Source organism: Siphateles boraxobius, unplaced genomic scaffold (genome assembly GCF_051911475.1).
Source record: "Siphateles boraxobius isolate OS27281-9 unplaced genomic scaffold, OSU_SipBor_1 41, whole genome shotgun sequence".
NCBI classification, from domain to species: Eukaryota; Metazoa; Chordata; class Actinopteri; order Cypriniformes; family Leuciscidae; genus Siphateles; species Siphateles boraxobius.
This window is the reverse complement of record NW_027509042.1, coordinates 33013384-33037201: the sequence shown is the minus strand read 5'-3', so window position 1 is coordinate 33037201 and position 23818 is coordinate 33013384. Positions and strand designations below refer to the sequence as shown.

At 42.8% G+C, this 23818-nt stretch overlaps 1 protein-coding gene across 2 annotated transcripts in view; it reads left to right on the top strand.

Annotated features, from left to right (window-relative positions):
* The window catches only part of stk11ip (serine/threonine kinase 11 interacting protein), a 136241-nt gene that overhangs the window by 72177 nt on the left and 40246 nt on the right, over window positions 1–23818 (top strand). For both annotated transcript variants that reach the window (XM_077199184.1, XM_077199183.1), the window contains exon 22: window positions 3562–3740. In XM_077199184.1, coding sequence (XP_077055299.1) covers window positions 3562–3740 — 179 coding nt within the window. The remainder of the gene's footprint in view (window positions 1–3561; window positions 3741–23818) is intronic.

Here is a 23818-nt window from a genome sequence, read left to right as displayed (position 1 = left end):
AGCTTCACAATGATCCTGAGAGACTGATTGGTCATCTGAGTAAAATGAGCCCGTCCCCTTGTCTCTATGACACTGTGATCCAGAGCTATGTTCAATACAAAATCCCTATGCAATGTGTAGAACGGCCCATTTCATGGGCCGTCCTACACCATAGTAAGTCAATGGGGCAACTTTGAGCAGCTCCTGACCCCCAGGGGTAAAACTTTTACCCCATTGTGAGGTATGTTCTTACAGAGCCTGTCAGCCTCTTCAAATGTGGCAAATCACACGTTTCTGTGAAATCTGATTTCTGAGCTATGACTCGTCAAAGTTTGTTGCAATGTTAAGTCTATGGGATTTTTTGGGCGCTTTTTTGCCCCTGGGGCAATTACCGTACCCCCGATCTCTTAGAAAAGATGTAGCACACCTCTCCTCAATAAGCCGCACGATTTGACGCCTTTCTCAGGTGTCTGTGATGTCAGCATGTATTTTTTTATAACATAGTAAAAGATAGTTACTATAGAGTTATTATAGAGTTCTTAAAATCTTTATTAAAAAGTGCCTTTGGTATGGCAGGCCTCGTGCCTATGGCCTACGGTTGCTAGGGTGCTGTAATTGGTTGCTAGATTGAGGCTATGAAGATTTTAGACCATTACTTATTGGCTGCTTGATAATATAAATCCTCTGAGGGAGAGAGAGAGGGAGAGAAATGCAGGGGTGTCAGGCCCTTTGTGTCTGTGTGTGTGAAAAAGTCGGTTGGGATTTGAAATTCTGAACATTCCGCAATGTTAAGTCAATGGGATTTTTTTGGCCGCTTTTTCGTCCGCTGTGCGAACATCATATAAGTATTACAATAAGTATACACAATAACAATAGTGATGCCTTGCCTTTGGCAAGCACCACTAATAAGTTTAAATAGGATTTCAGTAAGTTGGCTCTCACAAGCCAACTTAATAAGTTTAAATAGGATTTCAGTAAGTTGGCTCTCACAAGCCAACTTAATAAGTTTAAATAGGATTTCAGTAAGTTGGCTCTCACAAGCCAACTTAATAAGTTTAAATAGGATTTCAGTAAGTTGGCTCTCACAAGCCAACTTAATAAGTTTAATTAGGATTTCAGTAAGTTGGCTCTCACAAGCCAACTTAATAAGTTTAAATAGGATTTCAGTAAGTTGGCTCTCACAAGCCAACTTAATAAGTTTAAATAGGATTTCAGGTAGTTGGCTCTCACAAGCCAACTTAAGTTTAAATAGGATTTCAGTAAGTTGGCTCTCACAAGCCAACTTAATAAGTTTAAATAGGATTTCAGTAAGTTGGCTCTCACAAGCCAACTTAATAAGTTTAAATAGGATTTCAGTAAGTTGGCTCTCACAAGCCAACTTAATAAGTTTTAAATAGGATTTCAGTAAGTTGGCTCTCACAAGCCAACTTAATAATAAGTTTAAATAGGATTTCAGTAAGTTGGCTCTCACAAGCCAACTTAATAACAATAGCCTAGATAGCAGGCAGCCTATAAATCGTTAAAAATGATCACTTCAGTAATACTACACAAGACAAACATATATTGTTTATCATATGTTACTTCAAATATTTCTATTCGTTATGAAATGAGATGAGTTTGGCGTGAAGCCTAATGTGTGGCATGTTTTGCTTTTCAAACACACAGCGTGACTCAGACCCAAACTCAGCGCGTGCAGCGATCGAGCCGCTCCAAACATTGAAACATTTTACATTATACATCTACGTTTGAGTAGATATCCACAAACACAGTATTTAACAGTAAACACATGTCTAAACATTAAAATATTCCCCATATTAGAATAAACACTCATACTAGGATACTTGAATCTCATTTCATAACATTTTAGGCTGGGACCAGTTTAGTAGCTACAATGTACAGTTTATGCAACAGTAAAACACTTACTATTATGTCTCCTACCTTAGAAATTGTTCTCATAGACAAAACGTCTTCTTCTGAGGTAAATCCAAGGTAAATCCACAGCACAAACAGTCTTCCAGACTGATGAAAAGTAGAGAAATACTGGAGTCGCTGATTCTTTGTTTCGAGCTGATGAGGGCGTTAACAGCTCTGCGTTCCTTCACGTGGATCATTTGAATGAGAACAGCTCGCGCTTGTGGGGGTGTGGTCAAATTAAAGTTAATGAGCTCGAGCTGGAGAAACTGTACATGTCGTTGCTTTCATACGGATTTCTTAAACCGAGAATATTTGTTTTTGATATGATTTACTTCATTTAAAAAAGGAGACTTCAAGCTTTGTAAAGACATTACTTTCATGTATGGGTGGCAAGTATTGGCTGAGTTACAGATAATTTTCTGTCGCGTTTCAGAATGAACTTCACATTGAGAGAGAGAAGACAGAACATGCATCATGTTTTTTTTCTTTATTTTACGAAAAACACAACTTTTTGTTTTTATTATTAGTGTACACAAAAAAGAAAACATTTAACAGTTTTTAATGATGTATAACACTTGCCTGTATGACAAAAATCGACAGAGTTATTAGAGTTTCTTTTGCACTGTTAAGAAAAAAAGCGAGACACCAGGGGGTTAATCAAATAAATGCAGCCTTGGTGAGCAGAAGAGGCTTCTTTTAAAAACATTAAAAGTCTTACCGACCCCAAACTTTTGAACAGCAGTGTATATTCTATATTAGAATATAGAATTGGTTGAAAGTTAGAGTTGGAAACATCTTGAAAAAAATGTTCTTCTTTTGAAAACATTTTTTGGTACCCAGTGACACACCTGTGTGAAAGGCTCATTACGCAGCTCATTATGCGGCTCATTATGCACGTCTTTGTCTTCTCAGGTGTGAATCAGAGCATTATTCATGATTCCTCCACGACCATTTACGCCCACCCGCATATTGCCTTTCCAAACAAAAGGTGTCTTACAAAATTTAAATCAATGTATTGTTTTATGTGAATGATTAGGCAGGATGATTTTCAGATAATTTTGAAGCAAAAACTCTAGACGACAACACCCATTAGTCAAAAGTATTATGGACACATATTTAGTATGTGTTTTGTGGCCTTATTTCAGAAAATTTAAGTTCTAGTTTTTTTTTTCCCAATAACCATGCATAAACAATATTCTCTCAAAAATACAAACATGTACATACGTGTTGCTCACATATTATGGTAGCCCTGTTTGTGCTTAATAGAGTGTAATGACAAATTTGCCATTGATATGTTTATAAGCAACTGAAAAAAGCACAAATGTCAGGGCATGTCAAAACATCTCAGGGACCCCAAAAACACCTTAGACCCCAGAGGGTTAATATAATTCTGGCTGTGTTTGGCTGAAAAAGAAAGTCATATACACCTAGGGTGGCTTGAGGGTGAGTCAATTATGGGATAATTTTCATTTTTGGGAGAACTATCCCTTTAAGGTTTAAATCTCCACTAACTTATTTTATCTCTAAATTCACGGACAAAGGGAATTCATCTGATTAAATATATAATGACCCTGAATGTAATGATTTTAAATAATAGAAATATTTATCATCACTTTTCTTTCCATTTTCCCTCTCCCTTTCTTTAAATGTCTCTCACTCCTGATGCAGTGGGCAACCCTCAGACTGGCTGCGGAAAAGAGAAAGCCATCGGTTGTGTGAACTCAGCTATCTGGAGGTGGGTCTGGGCTCTCAGAGCATCCATTTGGAGTTTGATGAGGGGCCAGCAGCGTACACACTACTAGTGCGAAACAGTGCCCGCTGCAAATGGTTCTTCAGCAAGCTTACAGGCAAGGCTTCCTTTTGTATGCTCTGTGGAAATGACTAAATGGCAAAGACTTAGCTAAGAAAATGTATTAAAAACAATGTTGGGTGAGCGATGGATTAGCAGGTTTGTTGTTTGACTGATTGGTTAGCAGTTCAACATGACTAATTATTGTTTAATAAAACGAAGAAAAGATTTGCTTCCTGGATGAAAGCAAAATAATAGTTTACACAAGATTTAGAAGGAAGTACTGAATGAATGAAGGTGGTTTCCAAAAAAATGTGAAATTATGTGTGAACCCAGGTTGTCACTCTTTGTGGTGGTAGTGGATTGTATTGAAGTGTGAGGATACAATTTATTTTGATAGTCCACATTAGACATTCTACTAACTATAAGTAACTTTGCAACAAACTCTTATTCATTTTCAACTATCTCTCGTACTGTAATATGTATATGCGTGTATATATATATTTATTTATATATATATACAGTGTTGTGCAAGTTACTTCCAAACTGTAATACATTATATATTACTTGTTACTGTTATTTAAAAGTAATTCATTACCTTACGATATTACTGTCTCAGAATTGTAATGCGTTACATTACTCCTGTATTACTTTTGAGTTACTTTCACCAAAATAACTATACAGAAGTAGAACTTAACATTCTAAAATGACTAGGGCTGTAACGATATGCGATATGAAACCGAAATCGCGACACTCAGATCCACAAACCTGCAGAATGGCGACACACCCCTTCCAACTCCCAGCGTTAGTTGGTAACCGTCCAGATCCAATGCTCCCACCGTCCAGATCCAATGCTACCACATCTTTAAATTACTATTAGTATTATTTGAAGTTAACTTAACATTATAAAATATGTAGACCTACACCACAAAACTAGTTGAGGATAAATTATTTAAAATTTGGGAATTCCAGCGTTATGGACATGACATTTGCAGACTTGCAGTCAAAACTTATATAATTATATAAATTCTCAGAAAATGCATTAATACCAAAATATTGAAACGTCTGTTTATCCATAGGCTCCTCCCAGAAAGGAGTCCACACATTAGAAAAATATCAGTCTACACATGCATTTTTATATTTAATATTAGGGAAATCGACAGTCATGTGTGACAAAAAAAAATCTTTAAATTTTAGGAGGCAACAATTTTTTTTGTTTTAATTCTGTGAATTACACTGCTCAAATCTAATGAAGAAGGGTTGGCTCTCCACAGAACATAAAATATTCATTTTATTTTTCGTGTTCGCATTTATGAGGAAAAAACAATGTTACAGACGTGACAGTTCTCCGTTACGGACGCGACCGCTCTGAAGCGGCACTAAAATACTGCTTTAAAACTTTCACAGACACCTTACACAGAAGACACGAAGCCTTTCTTTAAAGTGAATTTCGTTTTGTATTAATTGTACGGACCTGAAAAATATATCTATATTGAAATGTCTACTTGTAAACAGAACAATTCAAAACGAAAGAAAACGTCTCGGTTACATATGGTAACCCTCGTTCCCTGAGGGAGGGAACGGAGACGTAGGTCATGACTGACCAATAGGAATCTCGCTATAGAGGCCAATCTACTTCGAGTGAAACTAAAACAAGCCAATACACATTGGCGTGCAATCATTTGCAACAGCTGTGCAGCCTCGCAGCGCGGGTATTTAACAAGTAGCTGGTGCGATTGCACACTAGTTTTTTGCTGAGGAGCCAAGCCTGAAAAAGCTGGCCGCCCCGGCGGGCGGCAGCAGATGTGGCGACGGGACCTACGTCTCCGTTCCCTCCCTCAGGGAACGAGGGTTACCATATGTAACCGAGACGTTCCCTATCGGTCAGTCACTAAAACGTAGGTCATGACTGACCAATAGGAATCCCTACCAAAGCGCCACAGCTGCTACACCCCATCCAGCGCCCCCATGCAAGCCTCTACACCTTCTTGCCTGGAAGGACGATAGGCGGAGGCTTACACAGAGTGAGTCTGACACTGTTGTTCCGTGATAACCCATACAGTGAGATATTGGATACCACTGGGAAAGCGTGCCCTTTCTGTTTAGGAAGGAACGCTGCGGAAGCCACTTCTTCAAAGAGTTATGTGGAAATGCATATGGACTAGCCCGAAGGCTGTACTGCATATGAAATAATGGGTGACTTAGCCCAAGGGAAAGACACGGGCTTCCGATAGGAGCAGCCGTGGAATATACACATATGGGATCCCCGTAGGGTCACACATATGGAACCCAGCCCAGATCCGGGTCTCAAGGATTCAGCGGATAAGGGCCTGGCGCCGGACGCTCCGCCAAGTCCGGGCCGAGGGGTTATGGAGGACTCGACAGGTTTTACTCTGTAGCAATAAGGGTGCACAGTAGGGTGCAGCAAGCCGACAGAGCCAGACCTCTCAGTGCTTCTACCCGTCTAGGGTGAGAACACGGGAGGAGACCGGATCTACACGTAGGCTATAGTATCTAGCGAACGTGTTAGGTGTCGCCCAGCCCGCAGCTCTACAGATATCTGTTAGCGAGGAGCCACGTGCCAGTGCCCAGGAGGATGCAACGCCTCTCGTGGAGTGTGCATGCAACCTGAGCGGGCAGGGCACGCGTTGTGCTTGGTAAGCCAAGGCGATGGCATCCACTATCCAGTGGGCCATCCTCTGCTTGGAGACAGCCTTTCCCTTCTGCTGGCCTCCGTAACAGACAAAGAGCTGGTCTGAGGTCCTGACGCTTTGAGTTCTGTCCACGTACATACGCAGAGCACGAACGGGACAGAGCAAAGCCAGGGCTGGGTCTGCCTCCTCCAAACGCAGCGCTTGCAGGTTCACTACCTGGTCTTTGAAGGGAGTGGTAGGAACCTTGGGCACATAGCCAGGCCGGGGTCTTAGTACCACGTGGCTGTCACCCGGCCCGAACTCTAGGCACGATTCGTCGACCGAAAATGCGTGCAGGTCTCCTACCCTCTTGACAGAGGCCAGTGCAACCAGCAGCAAAGTCTTCATGGAAAGAAGCTTTAAGTCTACTGACTGCAGAGGCTCAAAGGGGTACATCCTGAAGTGCTCAAAGCACCAGGGAAAGATCCCAAGAGGGTATGGAGGGGGGTCGAGGAGGATTTAATCGTCTCGCTCCCCTAAGAAACCTGACGACCAGGTCGTGCTTTCCAACTGCTTTGCCATCTATGTGGTCGTGATAAGCTGAAATAGCGGCAGCATTTACTTTGAGGGTGGAGGGAGACAGTCTACGCTCCAACCCCTGCTGCAAGAAGGAAAGCACAGACCCTATCGGACATCTTCGGGGGTCTTCTCGGCGAGAAGAACACCACTCGACGAACAGGTTCCACTTCAGGGCGTAAACACGTCTCGTGGACGGCGCCCGTGCTGAAGTGATGGTGTTAAGTACTTCAGGGGGTAAGTCACCTAAAACCTCCGCGTCCCGTCCAGGGACCAGACATGGAGTTTCCAGAGGTCTGGACGCGGGTGCCATAGGGTGCCCCATCTCTGAGTCAGAAGGTCCTTCCTCCGAGGAATGGGCCAGGGAGGGACTGTCACAAGGAGCATGAGTTCTGGGAACCAAGTCCGGGTGGGCCAATAGGGAGCCACCAGAAGGACCTGCTCCTCGTCCTCCCTGACTTTGCACAGTGTCTGCGCAAGTAGGCTCACTGGGGGAAACGCATATTTGCGAAGGCCCCGGGGCCAGCTGTGTGCCAGTGCGTCCGTGCCGAGTGTTCCCTCGGTCAGGGAGTAAAACAGCTGGCAGTGGGAGGTCTCTGAGGAGGCAAACAGGTCTACCTGTGCCTCCCCGAACTCTCTCCAGATCAGCTGAACCGCCTGGGGGTGTAGTCGCCATTCTCCCGGGAGCACAGCTCGTGATAGCTCGTCGGCCACACGGTTGAGCAAGCCGGGGACATACATGGCTCGAAGCGACCTCAGATGCTTCTGACTCCAGAGGAGGAGATGGCGGGCGAGTTGCGACATGCGACGGGAGCGTAGACCACCTTGACGGTTGATGTACGCAACGGTCGCAGTGTTGTCCGTACGGACCAGCACGTCCCTGCCCTGTAGCCGTCTTTTCAAGCGGGTCAGGGCGAGATGTACTGCTAGCAACTCGAGGCAGTTGATGTGCCAATGCAGTTGAGGGTCCGTCCACACCCCTGACACTGCATGCCCGTTGTACGTGGCACCCCAGCCGGTGGCAGAGGCATCTGTAAATACCACAGCATGCCTGGACACCTGTTCCAAGGGGACTCCTGCCCGCAGGAACGAGGGGTCTTACCACGGGCTGAAGGTCTGGCGGCACTCCGGTGTGATTGCCACCCGGTGAGTGCCATGATGCCACGACCATCTCGGGACTCGGCCGTGAAGCCAGTGCTGAAGCGGTCTCATATGTAGCAGGCCGAGCGGGGTTACCGCTGATGCTGCTGCCATATGCCCCAGGAGCCTCTGAAAGAGTTTCAGTGGGACCGCTGTCCTGCCCTTGAACGTGTTCAAGCAGTTCAGCACCGACTGAGCACGCTGCTCTGTGAGGCGCGCTGTCTGGGCGACCGAATCCAACTCCATACCGAGAAAAGAGATCCTCTGCACAGGGGAGAGTTTGCTCTTTTCCCAGTTGACCTGAAGACCCAACTGGCTGAGGTGCCTGAGCACTAGGTCCCTGTGTTCGCATAGCTGATCTCGAGAGTGTGCTAGTATGAGCCAGTCGTCGAGATAGTTGAGGATGCGAACGCCCTGTTCTCTCATGGGAACAAGGGCCCCCTCCGTGACTTTCGTGAAGACACGGGGGGACAGGGACAGCCCGAAGGGTAGGACTTTGTACTGATATGCTCGACCCTCGAACGCAAAGCGCAGAAATGGCCTGTGTCGAGGAAGAATCAAGACATGAAAGTACGCGTCCTTCAGGACGATCGCTGCAAACCAATCTTGGGGACGGATGCATTCGAAAATGCGTCTCTGCGTGAGCATTTTGAACGGTAGCTTGTGGAGGCTCCGATTCAAAACTCGCAGATCCAAGATCGGTCGTAACCCACCACCTTTCTTAGGAACAATGAAGTAGGGACTGTAGTGCCCTGACCTCATATCGGCTGGAGGGACCGGCTCTATCGCATCCTTCGCCAGTAGGACTGCGATCTCCGCACGCAAGACATGGGCATCGGCTGCTCTCACTGTAGTGGAGTGGATGGCCCGAAACTTTGGAGGACGCCGGGCGAACTGAATCGCATAGCCGAGCCTGATGGTTCGAATGAGCCAGCGAGACGGCCTGGGGAGCGCTAACCAGGCTCGCAGAGACCGTACAAGTGGGACCAAAGGAACCGTAGGCGTACCCGGAGTGGGGCAGCGAGGTGGAACACAGGGACGTGGCTCGGAAGGCTCTCTCTGGGAGGCAGCCCGTAGCGGGGTCTGAGTGTGCTGTGCAGCACTTACCTGGTTCCACGGGGCAGGAGGTGCGGGAGGCGGCTCGGGGGCGTTCTCGGACCGTACGCAGCTGCCGGCTGGCGATAGAAGAGGCGGATGAGAGTGGTAAGGATTCCGACCCCCCACTGCTCTCCAGGCCCTCTTCGGACCCAGAGATGATAGAAACTGCTCTTTTATTGAAAATTTGGGTACCGCTGGTTTTAAGGCCAGCGGCGGAACACAAACAAAACGAAACAAAGGATTTTCCACCCGGCCCTCTTCCGGGGGTGGGAGCGATGCAGTCATCGTCTCCTGGAGAGCAGTCCCTTCCACCTCTGGGTCGCCCGTCCTAGGGCCTCTTACCTTTGGCTTTGCCGCCCCTCTTGGCGGGGGCCTGGACGGGCGGGGCGCCCTGCCTGCGACTGGCTCCACGGTGCCGCTTGGATGGAGGCTGCTGTTGCGGCGCGGGAGCAGGGGCAGACGCAGGCGGACGCCCACGGTGACGAGCAGACCGAGGAGCCGCGGGCGGTGGGGTGGAGACAGCAGCTGACCGTCGCGGCAGGATGTGTTTAATGGCCTCAGTCTGCTTCTGTACAGCCGGGAACTGCTGGGCGAAGTTCTCGACCGCGTCGCCGAAGAGGCCGGTCTGGGACACGGGGGAGTTAAGGAACCTGATCTTGTCGGTCTCCCGCATGTCAGCCAGACACAGCCAGAGGGGGCGTTCCTGGACCACTAGTGTGGACATCGCACGACCCACTGACCGCGCAGTGACCTTCGTCGCACGAAGCGTGAGGTCAGTTGCAGTACGAAGTTCTTGGAGAACTTGTGGATCATGACCACCCTCGTGCAGGTCCTTCAGTGCCTTGGCCTGATGAACCTGCAACAACGCCATAGCGTGCATGGCAGAGGCAGCTTCCCCACAGGCCTTGTAAGCCTTGCCGGTCAGGTCCGACGAGTACTTACAGGCCCGGGAAGGAAGACACGGTTCTCCACGCCAAGTGGAGTTAGGGCACAGTTGCATAGCAACGGTCCGTTCCACTGGCGGGATACGCGCGTATCCCTTAGCTGCCCCGCCATCAAGGATGGTGAGGGAGGAGGAGCCACCGAGACGGTTTCTGGCAGTAAAAGGTGTCGTCCACGTCCCTGTGAGCTCCTCATGCACTTCCGGGAAGAAAGGCACTGGGGTGGTTTGCTGAGAACCAGCTCGCGCCCCCCGAGATACCAATCGTCCAACCTCGAGGGCTCGGGACACGGTGGAGGGTTCCACACGAGCCCGATCCTGTTGGCGGCCCGGGAAAGCATGGCCATCATCTCCGAGTCCGACTCGGGCACCGCTGACACACCTGAAGGAGGCAGCTGCTCCGAGCCGTCGTCCGCGGAGAGGTCTGACCCACCCTCCGATGCAGCGATCGACATCTGGTCGTCGCAGGGAGCGCCGAACGAAACGACTGGTACACATCTCGAGGATGGTCCAGAACGTTCCGTTGGCAGCTCAACTGGTTGCGGAGCATGAGAGGAGTGAGGGTTCCTAGGGGGTTGGTTCCCCGAAGGAAGCGCGCTCACTGTAATCCTCAAGTCACCCGTGTCACTGCCCGTAGCAACCCGCGAAGGGGGGTTGGAACGAGGTGCAGGCACGGGGACTCCGCCCCTTTGCAGGAACGTGAGTCTCGACCTCAGCTCCGAGATGGTCATCTTCCCACAATGGGTACATGACTCATCCACGAACGCTGCCTGTGCGTGTTCGAGGCCCAGACAGACAAGGCAGCGATCGTGACCATCCCGCGACCCCAGGTAACGACCGCATCCAGAAACACACAGATAGAATGTCATCTTGAAAAAGACGCAAACTATCTGTGTAAGCTCTTTTAGAGACTGCTCTCCTTGGCGCTGAAGCACGCAGGGGAACGGTCACGGCGAACACAGACAGGAATGTGCACCTGTCTGTGCGCGATTCTTTCTCGCTGGTCTTACCAGCCGTGAAAACGGCCGTTGAGCGCTTTAATCGCGCACCTTACCAGCCGTAAAAATGGCCGTTGAGCACTTTAACCGCGCACCTTACCAGCCGTGAAAACAGCTTTTTTGTTTGCTCAGTTTTAAGTTAAGTCAAGTCAAGTCACCTTTATTTATATAGCGCTTTTTACAATACAGATTTTATCAAAGCAGCTTCACAGTGATAACATGAAAATAATATAACAGAGTTTGTTTCTAAAAGAAAATTGAGTCAACGTCCACCTTAAGTAAGGCAGATCAATAATATTATTGAATAATAAATGTCCCCAACTAAGCAAGCCAAAAGACAAGGCAACAGTGGCAAGGAACCAAATCTCCATCAGGTGACAGAATGGAGAAAAAAACCTTGGGAGAAACCAGACTCAGTCGGAGGGCCAGTTCTCCTCTGGCCAACGAAGGAACAGTGCATGATTTATGATTCGGGCAGCATTACAAGTCAGATTGGATCGGAACATTTAGAATATTTATCCATTTCCATCATTTTGAAGTCCAAGTAATCACGCCGGTGTTGAGACGAGTTGTTGAGGATCAGTGCCGTCCACCATAGAGGGTCCATATCGCCGGTGTTGAGTCGTCTCTTCACAGGCTTTGTGATTGGGGTATCTGAAGTCTCTGTGAAAGGCTGGATACAAACTGGAGCTGACGAACGCCGTTTTTTCTCGGGACTCGCGTCCCGAGATAACAGCAGAAAAGCAAAAAGGGAAAATAATTAGCGTAGCTGCTGTTAATAATGATTTCCATAACACGGGCGTAAATGATAAAAAACATGAAGACAGTGATTCTTTCGTCCCAGAGTCACCCCCCTCCGTCCCCCACTCAATTCAGCCCTGGTTACTGACCTCTACATCCCTCCTGCTGCTGAGACCCAACCACAATCTCTCCGCAGCCCAACCATACGCGCCGACCCGTTTGACTAAGGCTGTTGAGCCCCACTGTCGTCGTTAAAGCAGGTTCAGTGGCAACGGTTCCGTATGGCATACCACCTACCGCAAAACACAATATCTACCCAACAACCCGTCATTCACGCAATATACACAGGAACGTAATGACTGTAAATACTATGCAACCTATACAAATAACCTACAGACTCTTCAAGTTTTATAATATTAAATGCATTTGATCTGATTCAGCAGTGGTATAAAAGGTAAGCATTATGTAAATGCTTGGCTAAAGAGATGCGTCTTTAATCTAGTTTTAAACCGGGACAGCGAGTCAGAGCCTCGAACAATATCAGGAAGGCTATTCCAGAGTTTTGGAGCTAAATGTGAGAACGCCCTTCCTCCTTTAGTGGACTTAGATATCCTAGAAATGACCAGAAGCCTTGAATTTAGTGATCTTAAAGAACGCGATGGATTGTAGGGCGATAGAAGGTCCATTAAATACACAGGAGCTAAACCATTTAGGGCTTTATAGGTCAGTAATAGTACTTTGTAATTGATACGGAATTTGATGGGTAACCAGTGTAGAGATGATAAAATTGGTGTCATATGATCATATTTTCTTGACCTAGTAAGAACTCTAGCAGCTGCATTTTGCACTAACTGTAGCTTGTTTATTGAGGATGCAGGACAGCCAGCTAATATAGCATTACAATAATCTAGTCTCGAGGTCATGAATGCATGAACTAACTTTTCTGCATCAGAAACGGATAGCATGTTACGTAGCTTTGTAATGTTTCTAAGTTGGAAAAAGGCTGTTCTTGTAACATATGAAATATGATTTTCGAAAGACAAGTTGTGGTCTAGTATAACACCCAGGTCTTTTACTGTAGTGGATAAAGTAACAGGACATCCTTCTATATTAAAGTTGTATTGTAAGTGAGTTTGTGGGTAGTTTTTTGGACCAATAAGTAATACCTCCGTTTTATCTGAATTTAGTAGCAGGAAATGACGCGTCATCTAGCATTTTATATCTTTGAGACACTCTGTCAAATTTGATAAGTTAGTGTTTTCATCTGGCCGTGATGAAATATATAATTGAGTGTCATCAGCATAACAGTGGAAATTAATTCCATGTTTTCTTATAATATTACCAAGTGGGAGCATATAAATTGAGGATAGCAGAGGGCCTAACACCGATCCTTCCGGCACTCCATAGTCTACTGACGTTATCTTTGATTTTTCCCCATTTAAACAGACAAAATGATAACGGTCTGATAAGTACGATCTAAACCAGCTTAATGCCTGTCCCTGAACACCAGTGTAGTTTTGTAGTCGATCCAGGAGTATTTTATGATCGATAGTGTCGAACGCAGCGCTAAGATCGAGTAGAACTAGTATTGAGATACAGCCTTGGTCAGAAGCTAAAAGTAAATCATTTGTAATTTTAACTAGCGTAGTTTCTGTGCTATGATGCGGTCTGAATCCTGACTGGAATTTTTCATATATCTCATTTTCTTGCAAGAAAGAGCACAATTGAGCGGACACAATTTTTTCTAGTATTTTAGACATAAATGGAAGATTTGAAATGGGTCTGTAATTTGCTAAGTTATTTGGGTCTAATTGCGGTTTCTTAATGAGAGGTTTTATTACTGCCAGCTTGAATATTTTTGGAACATGACCTAAAAATAAAGACGAGTTAATAATATTGAGAAGAGGCTCTTCCACTACAGGTAACACTTCTTTCAGTAGTTTAGTGGGTATTGGATCTAATAAACATGTTGTTGGTTTCGATGCAATGATAAGTTTATTTAGCTCTTCCTGTCCTATAGTTGTAAAGCGGTGTAGTTGTTCCAGAGGGGCGATAATTGAGGCTGCATCAGAAGACACCATAAAAGAGTGTACATTTACAATTGTGTTACGGATGCTTTCTATTTTCTCATTAAAGTAGTTCATAAAATCATTACTACTATACTGTAACGGAATATTTTGCTCTGGTGATGTCTGTATATTTGTTAGTCTAGCCACGGTGTTAAATAAAAACCTTGGATTATTTTGGTTATTTTCTATTAGTTTGTGGAGATGCTCAGCCCTGGCTGCTTTTAGAGCCTTTTTATAGCGTGACATACTGTCTTTCCACGCGATTCTAAAGACCTCTAAATTAGTTTGTTTCCATTTACGCTCTAAGTTACGAGTTTCTCTCTTGATAACATGCGTAGCACAGTTGTACCAAGGTGCTTTAGTTTTCTCTCTAACCTTTTTTGATCTAATTGGTGCATCAATATCTAATGTACTAGAGAAAATGGTGCTCAAACTGCTAGTCATTTCCTCTAGTTCATCTGTTTGTTTGGGTTCACTGAGCAGCTGAGATAGATCAGGTAAGCTATTTGAGAATCTATCTATAGTGGTTGGAACGATTGTTCTGCCTGGTCTATAACGTGGCGCAACATGACAAATTTCAGCAGTACGTATTATACAAGTTACCATGTGATGATCAGTGAGATCGTCACTTTGCGGTATAATATCTATATCAGTTGGATTGGTTCCATATGATATAATTAAGTCTAGTGTATGATTTAGACGATGAGTGGGACCACTGACGTTTTGCTTGACCCCAAAAGAGTTTAATAAATCTGTAAACGCAGTCCCTAACGCATCATTTGTGTTATCCACGTGTATGTTAAAATCTCCAACAATTATTGCTTTATCGGTATTGACCAATAGCCTGGTTCTACCAGACTCTCGTACATTTCATTTGTACAGAGAGTCTGGCACCGCTCCATTGACAAGCGTTAACTTTCTTGTAGGCGGGTATTCTAAAACTATTGGATCTGCCCAGAGTCACTCTTTCTGCCATAACCAATCGCTAACGTTTGGTCGAGTATATATGTCTTTTCCCGAACACCGTGGGAGGATGGCCATAAACACAAAACTAAGCAAAGATTATTCTTGCTCCGGCTTTAACTTCTTGATATTCGGCAGCGTTGCCACAACGGACCGAATGGCTCCGCTCGCATCTTTCTTATTTTGAACTACAACTTAACGCACGAGTCGACATCAACGTCATCGTTCTCAGCCACTCCCTCTGTTCGCTGATTGGCCCGGTACAAAATTGATCGGAGAAAACCAAAGTCTACAGCGCAATCCCAGACGTAGTACTGAAGGAAAATGAAATTGAGCGGAAGTGCGTAGGAGGGCGGAGCCAGGCTAATTGACCAATAGATCTGAGAGAAACTCTGCAAACTCTTTTAGGAAATCAGCATAGGGCCCTGGAGGTCTATATACAGTAGCCAAGGCTAGAGATAATAGGGATTTCTTTCTTACATCTAAGAGCGTAATATTTAGTACAAGTACTTCAAACGAATTAAACCTGTGACCTGTTTCCTGAGTAACATTAAGAATATCTCTATAGATTGTTGCAACACCGCCGCCACGACCGATCAGACGGGGCTCATGCTTATAACAGTATCCTGGTGGAGTAGACTCATTTAGATCGAAATACTCATTTGGTTTAAGCCAGGTTTCAGTAAGGCAAAGGTAAGGCATTTCATTTACAATAACCGCCTTAGGTGTGAGCGATCTAATGTTTAGAAGACCTAGTTTTAGAAATTGTTTTTGTTCAGTGATATTTAGATTTTCAGGTTTAATTACAATAAGATTTTTCCTAGATCCTACAGTAGATTTATTATATGGCCTCACCAAATGAGGAATAGACACAGTTTCTATATAATGTTCTACACTACTTATATCAATTAATTTGGCACAGCAAAGACTGTGATTTGGACTTTGATTTTCTAGTCATATGGTGTGTAACGTCTTGGAGATGTTGTCCGACAGAACATTCGCTCCGATTCTGCTGCGGCGCAGGCCATCAGCACGGTAGAGCCTAGGTCGCTCCCAGAACAGATTCCAATTATTTACAAAGAGCAGTTTCTGTTCATTACACCATGACATTAACCCTCTGGGGTCCTATGTGTTTTTGGGGTCCTGGAGGTGTTCTGACATGCTCTAACATTTGTGTTTTTTTCAGTTATTTATAAACATGTTAATGGCAAAGGTGTAAATTCACTCTATACAGCACAAACAGGGCTACCATAATATGTTAGCAAGATGTATGTACATGTTTGTATTTTTGAGAGAATATTGTTTATGCATGGTTATTGAAAAAACTAAAACTTAAAGTCTCTGAAATAAGGCCACAAAACACATACTAAATATGTGTCCACAAGACTTTTGACTAATGAGTGTTGTTGCCTAGAATTTTTGCTTCAAAATGATCTGAAAATCATCCTTCCAAATCATTCACATAAAACAATTCATTGATTTAAATTTAGTAAAACACTTTTTGTTTGGAAAGGCAATATGCGAAATGGGCGAGACTCATGTATAATGGTCTGATTCACACTTGTGAAGACAAAAGACCTGCTTAATGAGCCTGCAAAATGAGCTTTTCACAGGTGTGTCACTGAGCCACAGGAAAGAATACAAGGAAACAAGAAAAGAAATGTGTATATATACTACAAAATTGGTTCACAGTTGGAAACATCTATAAAAAAATAGTATTTTTCCACTTGTATTTTTGCTTGCAAATTGTATAATATCCAATGTGAACATTTCTAGTAATTGTGTAGTTAATTCTCATACTGTATTTTCAGAAAGTTTTGGATATGTATCCTCTCCCCAAATTTGTCACTAATAAAACACAATATAAATAATTTGAAGAGAAGGCTTATATTGACCTTTTAAGATTTTGTTTACATCTACCTTGTAAATATATTATTTGCTATTTTATTAAAAAGGTTACAATTACAGCAACAATTAAAATAACAATATTTCAAGTGTAATATTTATTTGTAAAAACTAAAGTGTACATTTTATCATACATATTTCAAATTTAAGGATTCATTAGTTTGAATAAAGCCTACATTGGAACAAACACTATAATAGCATCCTAGTTGATGACTTTATTTTTGACAAAACAAACATAGCCTAATATATTTAACATTTGAGCAGAAATTGGTGAACAAAAGCTTATTCAATGTGGCAGTAGTCTAGTTTACAGTAAACAGTTAATAATCTATCCAAAACTAGTCAACGAAATGTTGTCTTTCATATTTCTTCTGTAACATAGCCATATCTTTTGTTGTTTTTATGAGCCTACATTAGGGCATATAAATATTAATTTGCAGTTTAATACGTTGCTAATACAAAGACATTTTAACGTTATTTCAACATATTTCAGTCGATTTTCACTCATCTCAGTATAGCAATAGGGTTTGGTAAAAACTGTTCAGTTCATTCATTCACACACAGACGCGATTCATATTTAAACAGTCTTTTTGTGGTTTACATACACTATGATATCGTGATTAGAACAATAATAAAAAAAAGTTACTTCTCAGATGGATATTTCATATTTTGTAAAAACTAAAGTATACATTTTATCATACATATTTCAAAGTTAAGGATTCATGAGTTTGAATAAAGCCTACATTGGAACAAACACTATAATAGCATCCTACTTGATGACTTTATTTTTGACAAAACAAACATAGCCTAATATATTTAACATTTGAGCAGAAATTGGTGAACAAAAGCTTATTCAATGTGGCAGTAGTCTATAGTTTAGGCTACAGTAAACAGTTAATAATATATCCAAAAACTAGTCAACGAAATGTTGTCTTTCATATTTCTTCTGTAACATAGGCATATCGTTTGTTGTTTTTATGATAGCCTATATTAGGGCATATAAATATTAATTTGCAGTTTAATACGTTGCTAATACAAAGACATTTTAACGTTATTTCAACATATTTCAGTCGATTTTCACTCATCTCAGTATAGCAGGGTTTGGTAAAAACTGTTCAGTTCATTCATTCACACACAGACGCGATTCATATTTAAACAGTCTTTTTGCGGTTTACATACACTATGATATCGCGATTAGAACAATAATAATAAAGAACTTACTTTCAGATGGATCCGTTGCTCCTCGAAATGAAAAAAAACAGCACATGTTCTGAGGTAAATGTCCCAGGATTACTACTCACACAGCCTCGCAAGAAGAAATAGTAGGCTACATTAATCTGATGATTACATTTGTTGTGTTATCGCGTTTATGAGGGGCGTTTACACTTTGCATGTTTTGCTTCAGATCATTTGCTTTTGAATACCGCGCGCTCTCCGTGGGCGTGTCAGATTAGCAGAATAATGAGCTGAGAGAAAGATGAGATCGGCTGACACCTCTCTCTTTTTTAATAGATTACATAAACAGAGAATATTTATTTTAGTTTTGAATTAGATATTTTAAAAGTACAAACTTAAATGATTATAAAGATATATTGCTCGTGCTTGTGTGAATAGTATTCGCTGAGCTTTGTTTAAGTTTAGAGACGTGCACCAGAAAAAAATTTAACGGAGACAGAGAGGCAGAAAGCACACCCTGTTTATTTTCTTCATTTTACAAAAGCACACGGTTTTGATGTTAATGTGAGTGTACACACAAAAAAGAAGACCCTCTATAGTTTATAATCATGTATTGATTTTATTTATATGACCAAAAATGACGGAGTATTTTAAGTCTATGTTGCTGCTATGTGGAAAAAAAACAGCAAAACGCGCCGGCGCGTTTCTCGACCCCAGAGAGTTAACCATTCATTTAGTGCAAATAATCTACTGAACCTTTCCTGTCCTTGTCGGTACTTGGGAAGCGGTCCAGACACAATGATCGTTGCCTCAGGCGCTGTGCTGCGTACCGTCTCGATCAGGCTCGTGTATTCCTTCTTCAGAACCTCTGTCTGCCGCAGCCTGATGTCATTCACTCCCGTGTGCAGCACCACAGCTCCGACGCGCTCGTCACCGTTCAGGATCTCGGGAACCTGTGCGGCGACATCAAGAACACGAGCACCAGGAAAGCAGTGAGTGCGCACCGTACCCTTACCTGAGGTAGCGCGGACATGACGGACCATGGAACTGCCGATGATCACTGCGTCGTAACGTTCCGACTCGCGAAGGGGGGAGAAGCGGTTCCGGGTGGAGATCTCGAAGACAGGGAGGGGCGGTGAGGTTCTTGCTCTGGTCCTGGCTCGTGTCTTTCGCTGTGGGATCACCCAGGGTCCATGGTGTTGTGTCGGTGCCGGAGTGAATGATGCCAGAGATGATCGCGTCCTCCTGGGCAGAGAAACGCACGGAGTAGACTAAGTCGGAGTCAAAAAGTTACTAACCACTGACTTATGAGCATCGGCGCGTGACGTTTCAAGCGCTGATCGCCGATCCCGCAGCTCGGCTTGTTTCTCCAGCAGACCACGGATCTGTTTCTCCACCGATTCCAGCTCCAATCGTACCGAAATCAGCTCGAATGTGTCCTCACCTGCACTCAGAGGTAACATTAGACACACATCCGATATGTTCGCCATTATAACAGATGAACATTAAATTAGTAGTGATACTACCAATATCACTACTAATTTAGGACTGAAATGCTGGATATAACCTGTATCCTTTCAGTGAAACGGGTGTAAAATAAGACGGTCGGTAGGCGCGAGGCCACGCGTGAAATGCTAGCGGACTAAAGGCTAGTAGCCGAGATTCGCAAAGTTGGATCTAAGTAGCGATATGAAAGTAATCCGATTGTTTTTTATAAGGAATAGTAGCGAGGATAAGTTCCTGTGATATAAAAATAGAAAGTGCTTTTTTATAAATGAGTTGAAAAGAAGAAAATCAAGGATTAATGAATCAATTCGACGGAGCTCCAAACACAAACACAAACCGCACGCGCATGCGCATCAAAAAAAGGATGTCTCCTTTTTTTTGTCTCAACAAACTTTTTTTGTCTTTAAAACAACAAACAAAGAAGAGAGAGAGAGAAGAGAAAAAGACCGCTCGCGCTGCTGTGCCGTCACGCCCGCACCAAAGTGGAGAGATCCAGAAGAGGCTTGCTTACAAATTCACTCTGTTCAGCATACGAAGTGCTTGGCTCCGAAGCAAAAAGCTAGTGTGCAATCGCACCAGCTGCTTGTTAAATACCCGCGCTGCGAGGCTGCACAGCTGTTGCAAATGATTGCACGCCAATGTGTATTGGCTTGTTTTAGTTTCACTCGAAGTAGATTGGCCTCTCTAGCGAGATTCCTATTGGTCAGTCATGACCTACGTTGTAGTGACTGACCGATAGGGAACAGACTGCTCTCTGCTTATGAAATGAAATGTGCATTTCTCTCTGATGCATTCACTAGCCTACTGCGAAGATCGCGACTCAGCATCGTCAACTTCATCTTGACTTTATTAATAAACAATCAACATGTCTCCTTGCTATATTTGACATATTCATAATCATTGCTTTTGCCGGTTCTTTGTGACAGCTTTTAGGTGCTTTATCGGCAGCGCCGCCACCCTTACATGAACGCGTCACCACGGCATCAAAAACATGATTGTGTGATGAAAACATGAAAAATACCACGTAAACATAGCCTAACTGTTTAGAAAGAAAACACAGAACGAATAGCCTAATGCGCATACGTCCATCTCACGAATGTAGTCTTCTTCATGCCATCTTCACCATTAGCCGCTTTTCCACTGGCCAGCGTGAGCACAGAGGCCGAAATCATACCTCACGGCACTCCTGTAAAAAATAAATCGCTATACAAATATATCAGACGCTGCCATTTAGTCTTTAATTACAGACTTGGACACCACACGCGGCTATTGACTGACCACGAACAGGTAATTTAGCCTACTTGCATCTTTCATTCGTTAATGTCTGGCGGTCTTGCTGTTTTTTTTTTGTTTTTTTTGTTTTGTTTTTTTTTACAATTAAAACTAAAAGTCTGTTGTAACGCAAGCCTTACCGAACATGTACCGAGTAAAATATTACTGAAAATTGATTAGTAATGCCTTACACTACTGCGTTACAGCAAAACGTAATATGTTACTGTAATGCATTACTTTTTTAACGCGTTACTCCCAACACTGTATATATAGATAGATAGATAGATAGATAGATAGATAGATAGATAGATAGATAGATAGATAGATAGATAGATAGATAGATAGATAGATAGATAGATAGATAGATAGATAGATGGATAGATAGATAGATAGATAGATAGATAGATGGATGGATAGATAGATATTATAGGGCTGTCAACGTTAACCCATGCGATACATTTTTGTCCAGTTTAATGCGTTAAAATATTTAACGCAGCATCCGTTAATTTTTGTCATCCTTTGGCGCTTGAACGAACAATAACACACACAATTATGCCTAAGTAGTCTCACATGAGTTAAATAAAGTCTTAAATGAACATAAAAAGTTGTGAGAGAATGAGGCGCGTGTGAGATCCACGTCATGTGCAGCAGCTGCTGGTTTTAAAGGGACAGCTGCCAGTAATGCTGTCTGTCAGTAAAGTTAATCAAAGAGCAAAGGGAAAAGAGAAAATTACTCAAGAACTTTTGTAGCTTTAATAAGGATTAGTCTATATTCAACTTATAATTTATGCAGTGCAGACTGTTTGAGAACTTAATTCAATTTCTGTATATTGTTCTGTATATGTTAGATGGGTAGGAAGGGCACAGGTAAATATGACATTTATTATGGGTTTATGTGAGGATTCTTTGAAGTTCACTTAAATTTCAAAATCATTTTTATCCAGACATCAATAGCTGTATTAGTATCAATATAAGATGCCATTAAAAAAATATTTAAAATATACTGTCTTTATTGTCTCTACATTAATTTGGAGATTAACTGTGACATTATTACATTATAAAATATATAAACTAAATATAAACCTATATAAATGTAAGTGTTTTTAATTGTGATTAATCACAGAAAAAATGTGACTAATCTAGTTATATTTTTTAATCGATTGACAGCACTTATATATTTACTATCAAGCTTGAAAGTACATGACATATAAAAGTAATCCATATTAATCGAGCAGTTTAATCCAAGTCTTCTAAAGAGACATGATTGCGTTATATGAACAGATTTTAAGCTTTTATTCACATCTAAAAATGTATCATTAGCATTACAATTATCTCACCTAAATGTTTGCTCACTCTAAGGCTGCGTTTACACTTGCCATTAACATGCGACCTGTATCCGGATGTTGTCCACATACACATTGAAAAGACAAGTGTAAACGCACTTCTGACTGGAATGTTATCCGATCAGCGTGTCCAGGTTCGGAGGTAGTCAAGGACGCATTGTGATTGGATCTCAGTGTAATGTAAACGCAATCCAGCCATTGTGTCTGCATTCACAGGTGGACATCATATAAATTCCCGCCCAGTCTCCCCGCGTCGCTGTCTGAAAATGGGGGCCAGACGCAGTTTAGACAAGAAATTAAACTTATTTGAACCTTACAATAAACGTCAATCTTTAAAACAGTTTATTTAGACTTACATTTCATTTTAATTGTGCAACATTATCTGAACTAGGCGATCGCCTATACAATCACAGTCAGTCATGAGATCTTAATGAAGAGCTGCACGCTGCTTTGCAAGAGGTATATACGGAATCTGAATTTTTTAATGTTTTAAATGTTGAATGTTTTTATTGTTTTAGCATGTTTATCAATCTCCCATTTCTGCAAATATCGTCATTGCACGCTATAACCTTAAACCCAGATGATCGATGATGTGACTTGTTTAACATGATCAACCCAGTTATTTTTGTATGATCAACTCTGGAAATTGGCCTATTCCTTCGTTCAAAAAACTTAATTTGATCTAAGACTGGAGATTGCACAGGAAAGTAAAGTGAGTGAGTGAAAGCAATTGGTACATTGTTTAATTGGTGTCATCTTTACTCTTAATCTGGTGTTGTGCCACAGACCTAATTTAAATATTATGTAGGAAACAGAAATCCGATCAGTTATCCAAATACAGAGGCTACTTAATGTGAACAAATGTAAACGCGCCATGTCCTGATTGGCTAATGATCCGATCTGCTTGATCGGATCACGGTGATCGCATGTTAATGCCAAGTGTAAACGCAGCCAATGTAATTTTGTGGCAATAGCTTACATCAGGTGCGCCTAATCCTGTTCCTGGAGATCTAACTATCTGCAGAGTTCAAATCCAAACCTTATCCAACACACCTGTCTGTAATTATCAAGTGCTCTTGAAGATCTTAATTAGTCTGAACGTAGCCTTAAACACACCCAAATCACCTGTCAGTTCAAATCAGATTTTTGTGCATATCCGATTGAAATCCAATCAGATTTAGCTAGTGTGAACGGCAAAAAAACACATGAACTGGAAATCTGTTTCAGTCTGACGGCTCTGATCGTGTCTTTCTTACGGCGCGTAAAACTTAAACGTCAGACGTTGTTATAGGAAACGTGCTGAAATTCGCTGCCGAAACAAGGCTGTGTTGTTCCAAAGTGCCGGACGAGTAGAAAATGACTATATAACGGAGACATGTTTGTAAACCGACGGAGACGACAGCGCAGAAAAAAGCCATGCATACCAGCCTCCTACGGTTCTGCAGCTGCCTCAGAAGATGCAGCAGACCAGCGAGGCAGCTACACATTGTTATGTTGGAAAATTTAAAAAGTGACATATCATGCCCCTTTTCACAAGATGTAATATAAATCTATGGTGTCCCCAGAATGTGTCTGTGAAATTTTAGCTCAAAAATACCCCCAAATAATTTATTATATCTTGTCAAATTTGTCCCTTTTTGGGTGTGAGCAAAAACGCGCCATTTTTGGGTGTGTCCCTTTAAATGCAAATGAGGTGCTGCTCCCCACCCCCGTCAGAATGACAAAACAGTTTGCATGCTGTGCTTGAACCTTTGCCAATTACACTGTTGTCGCTTG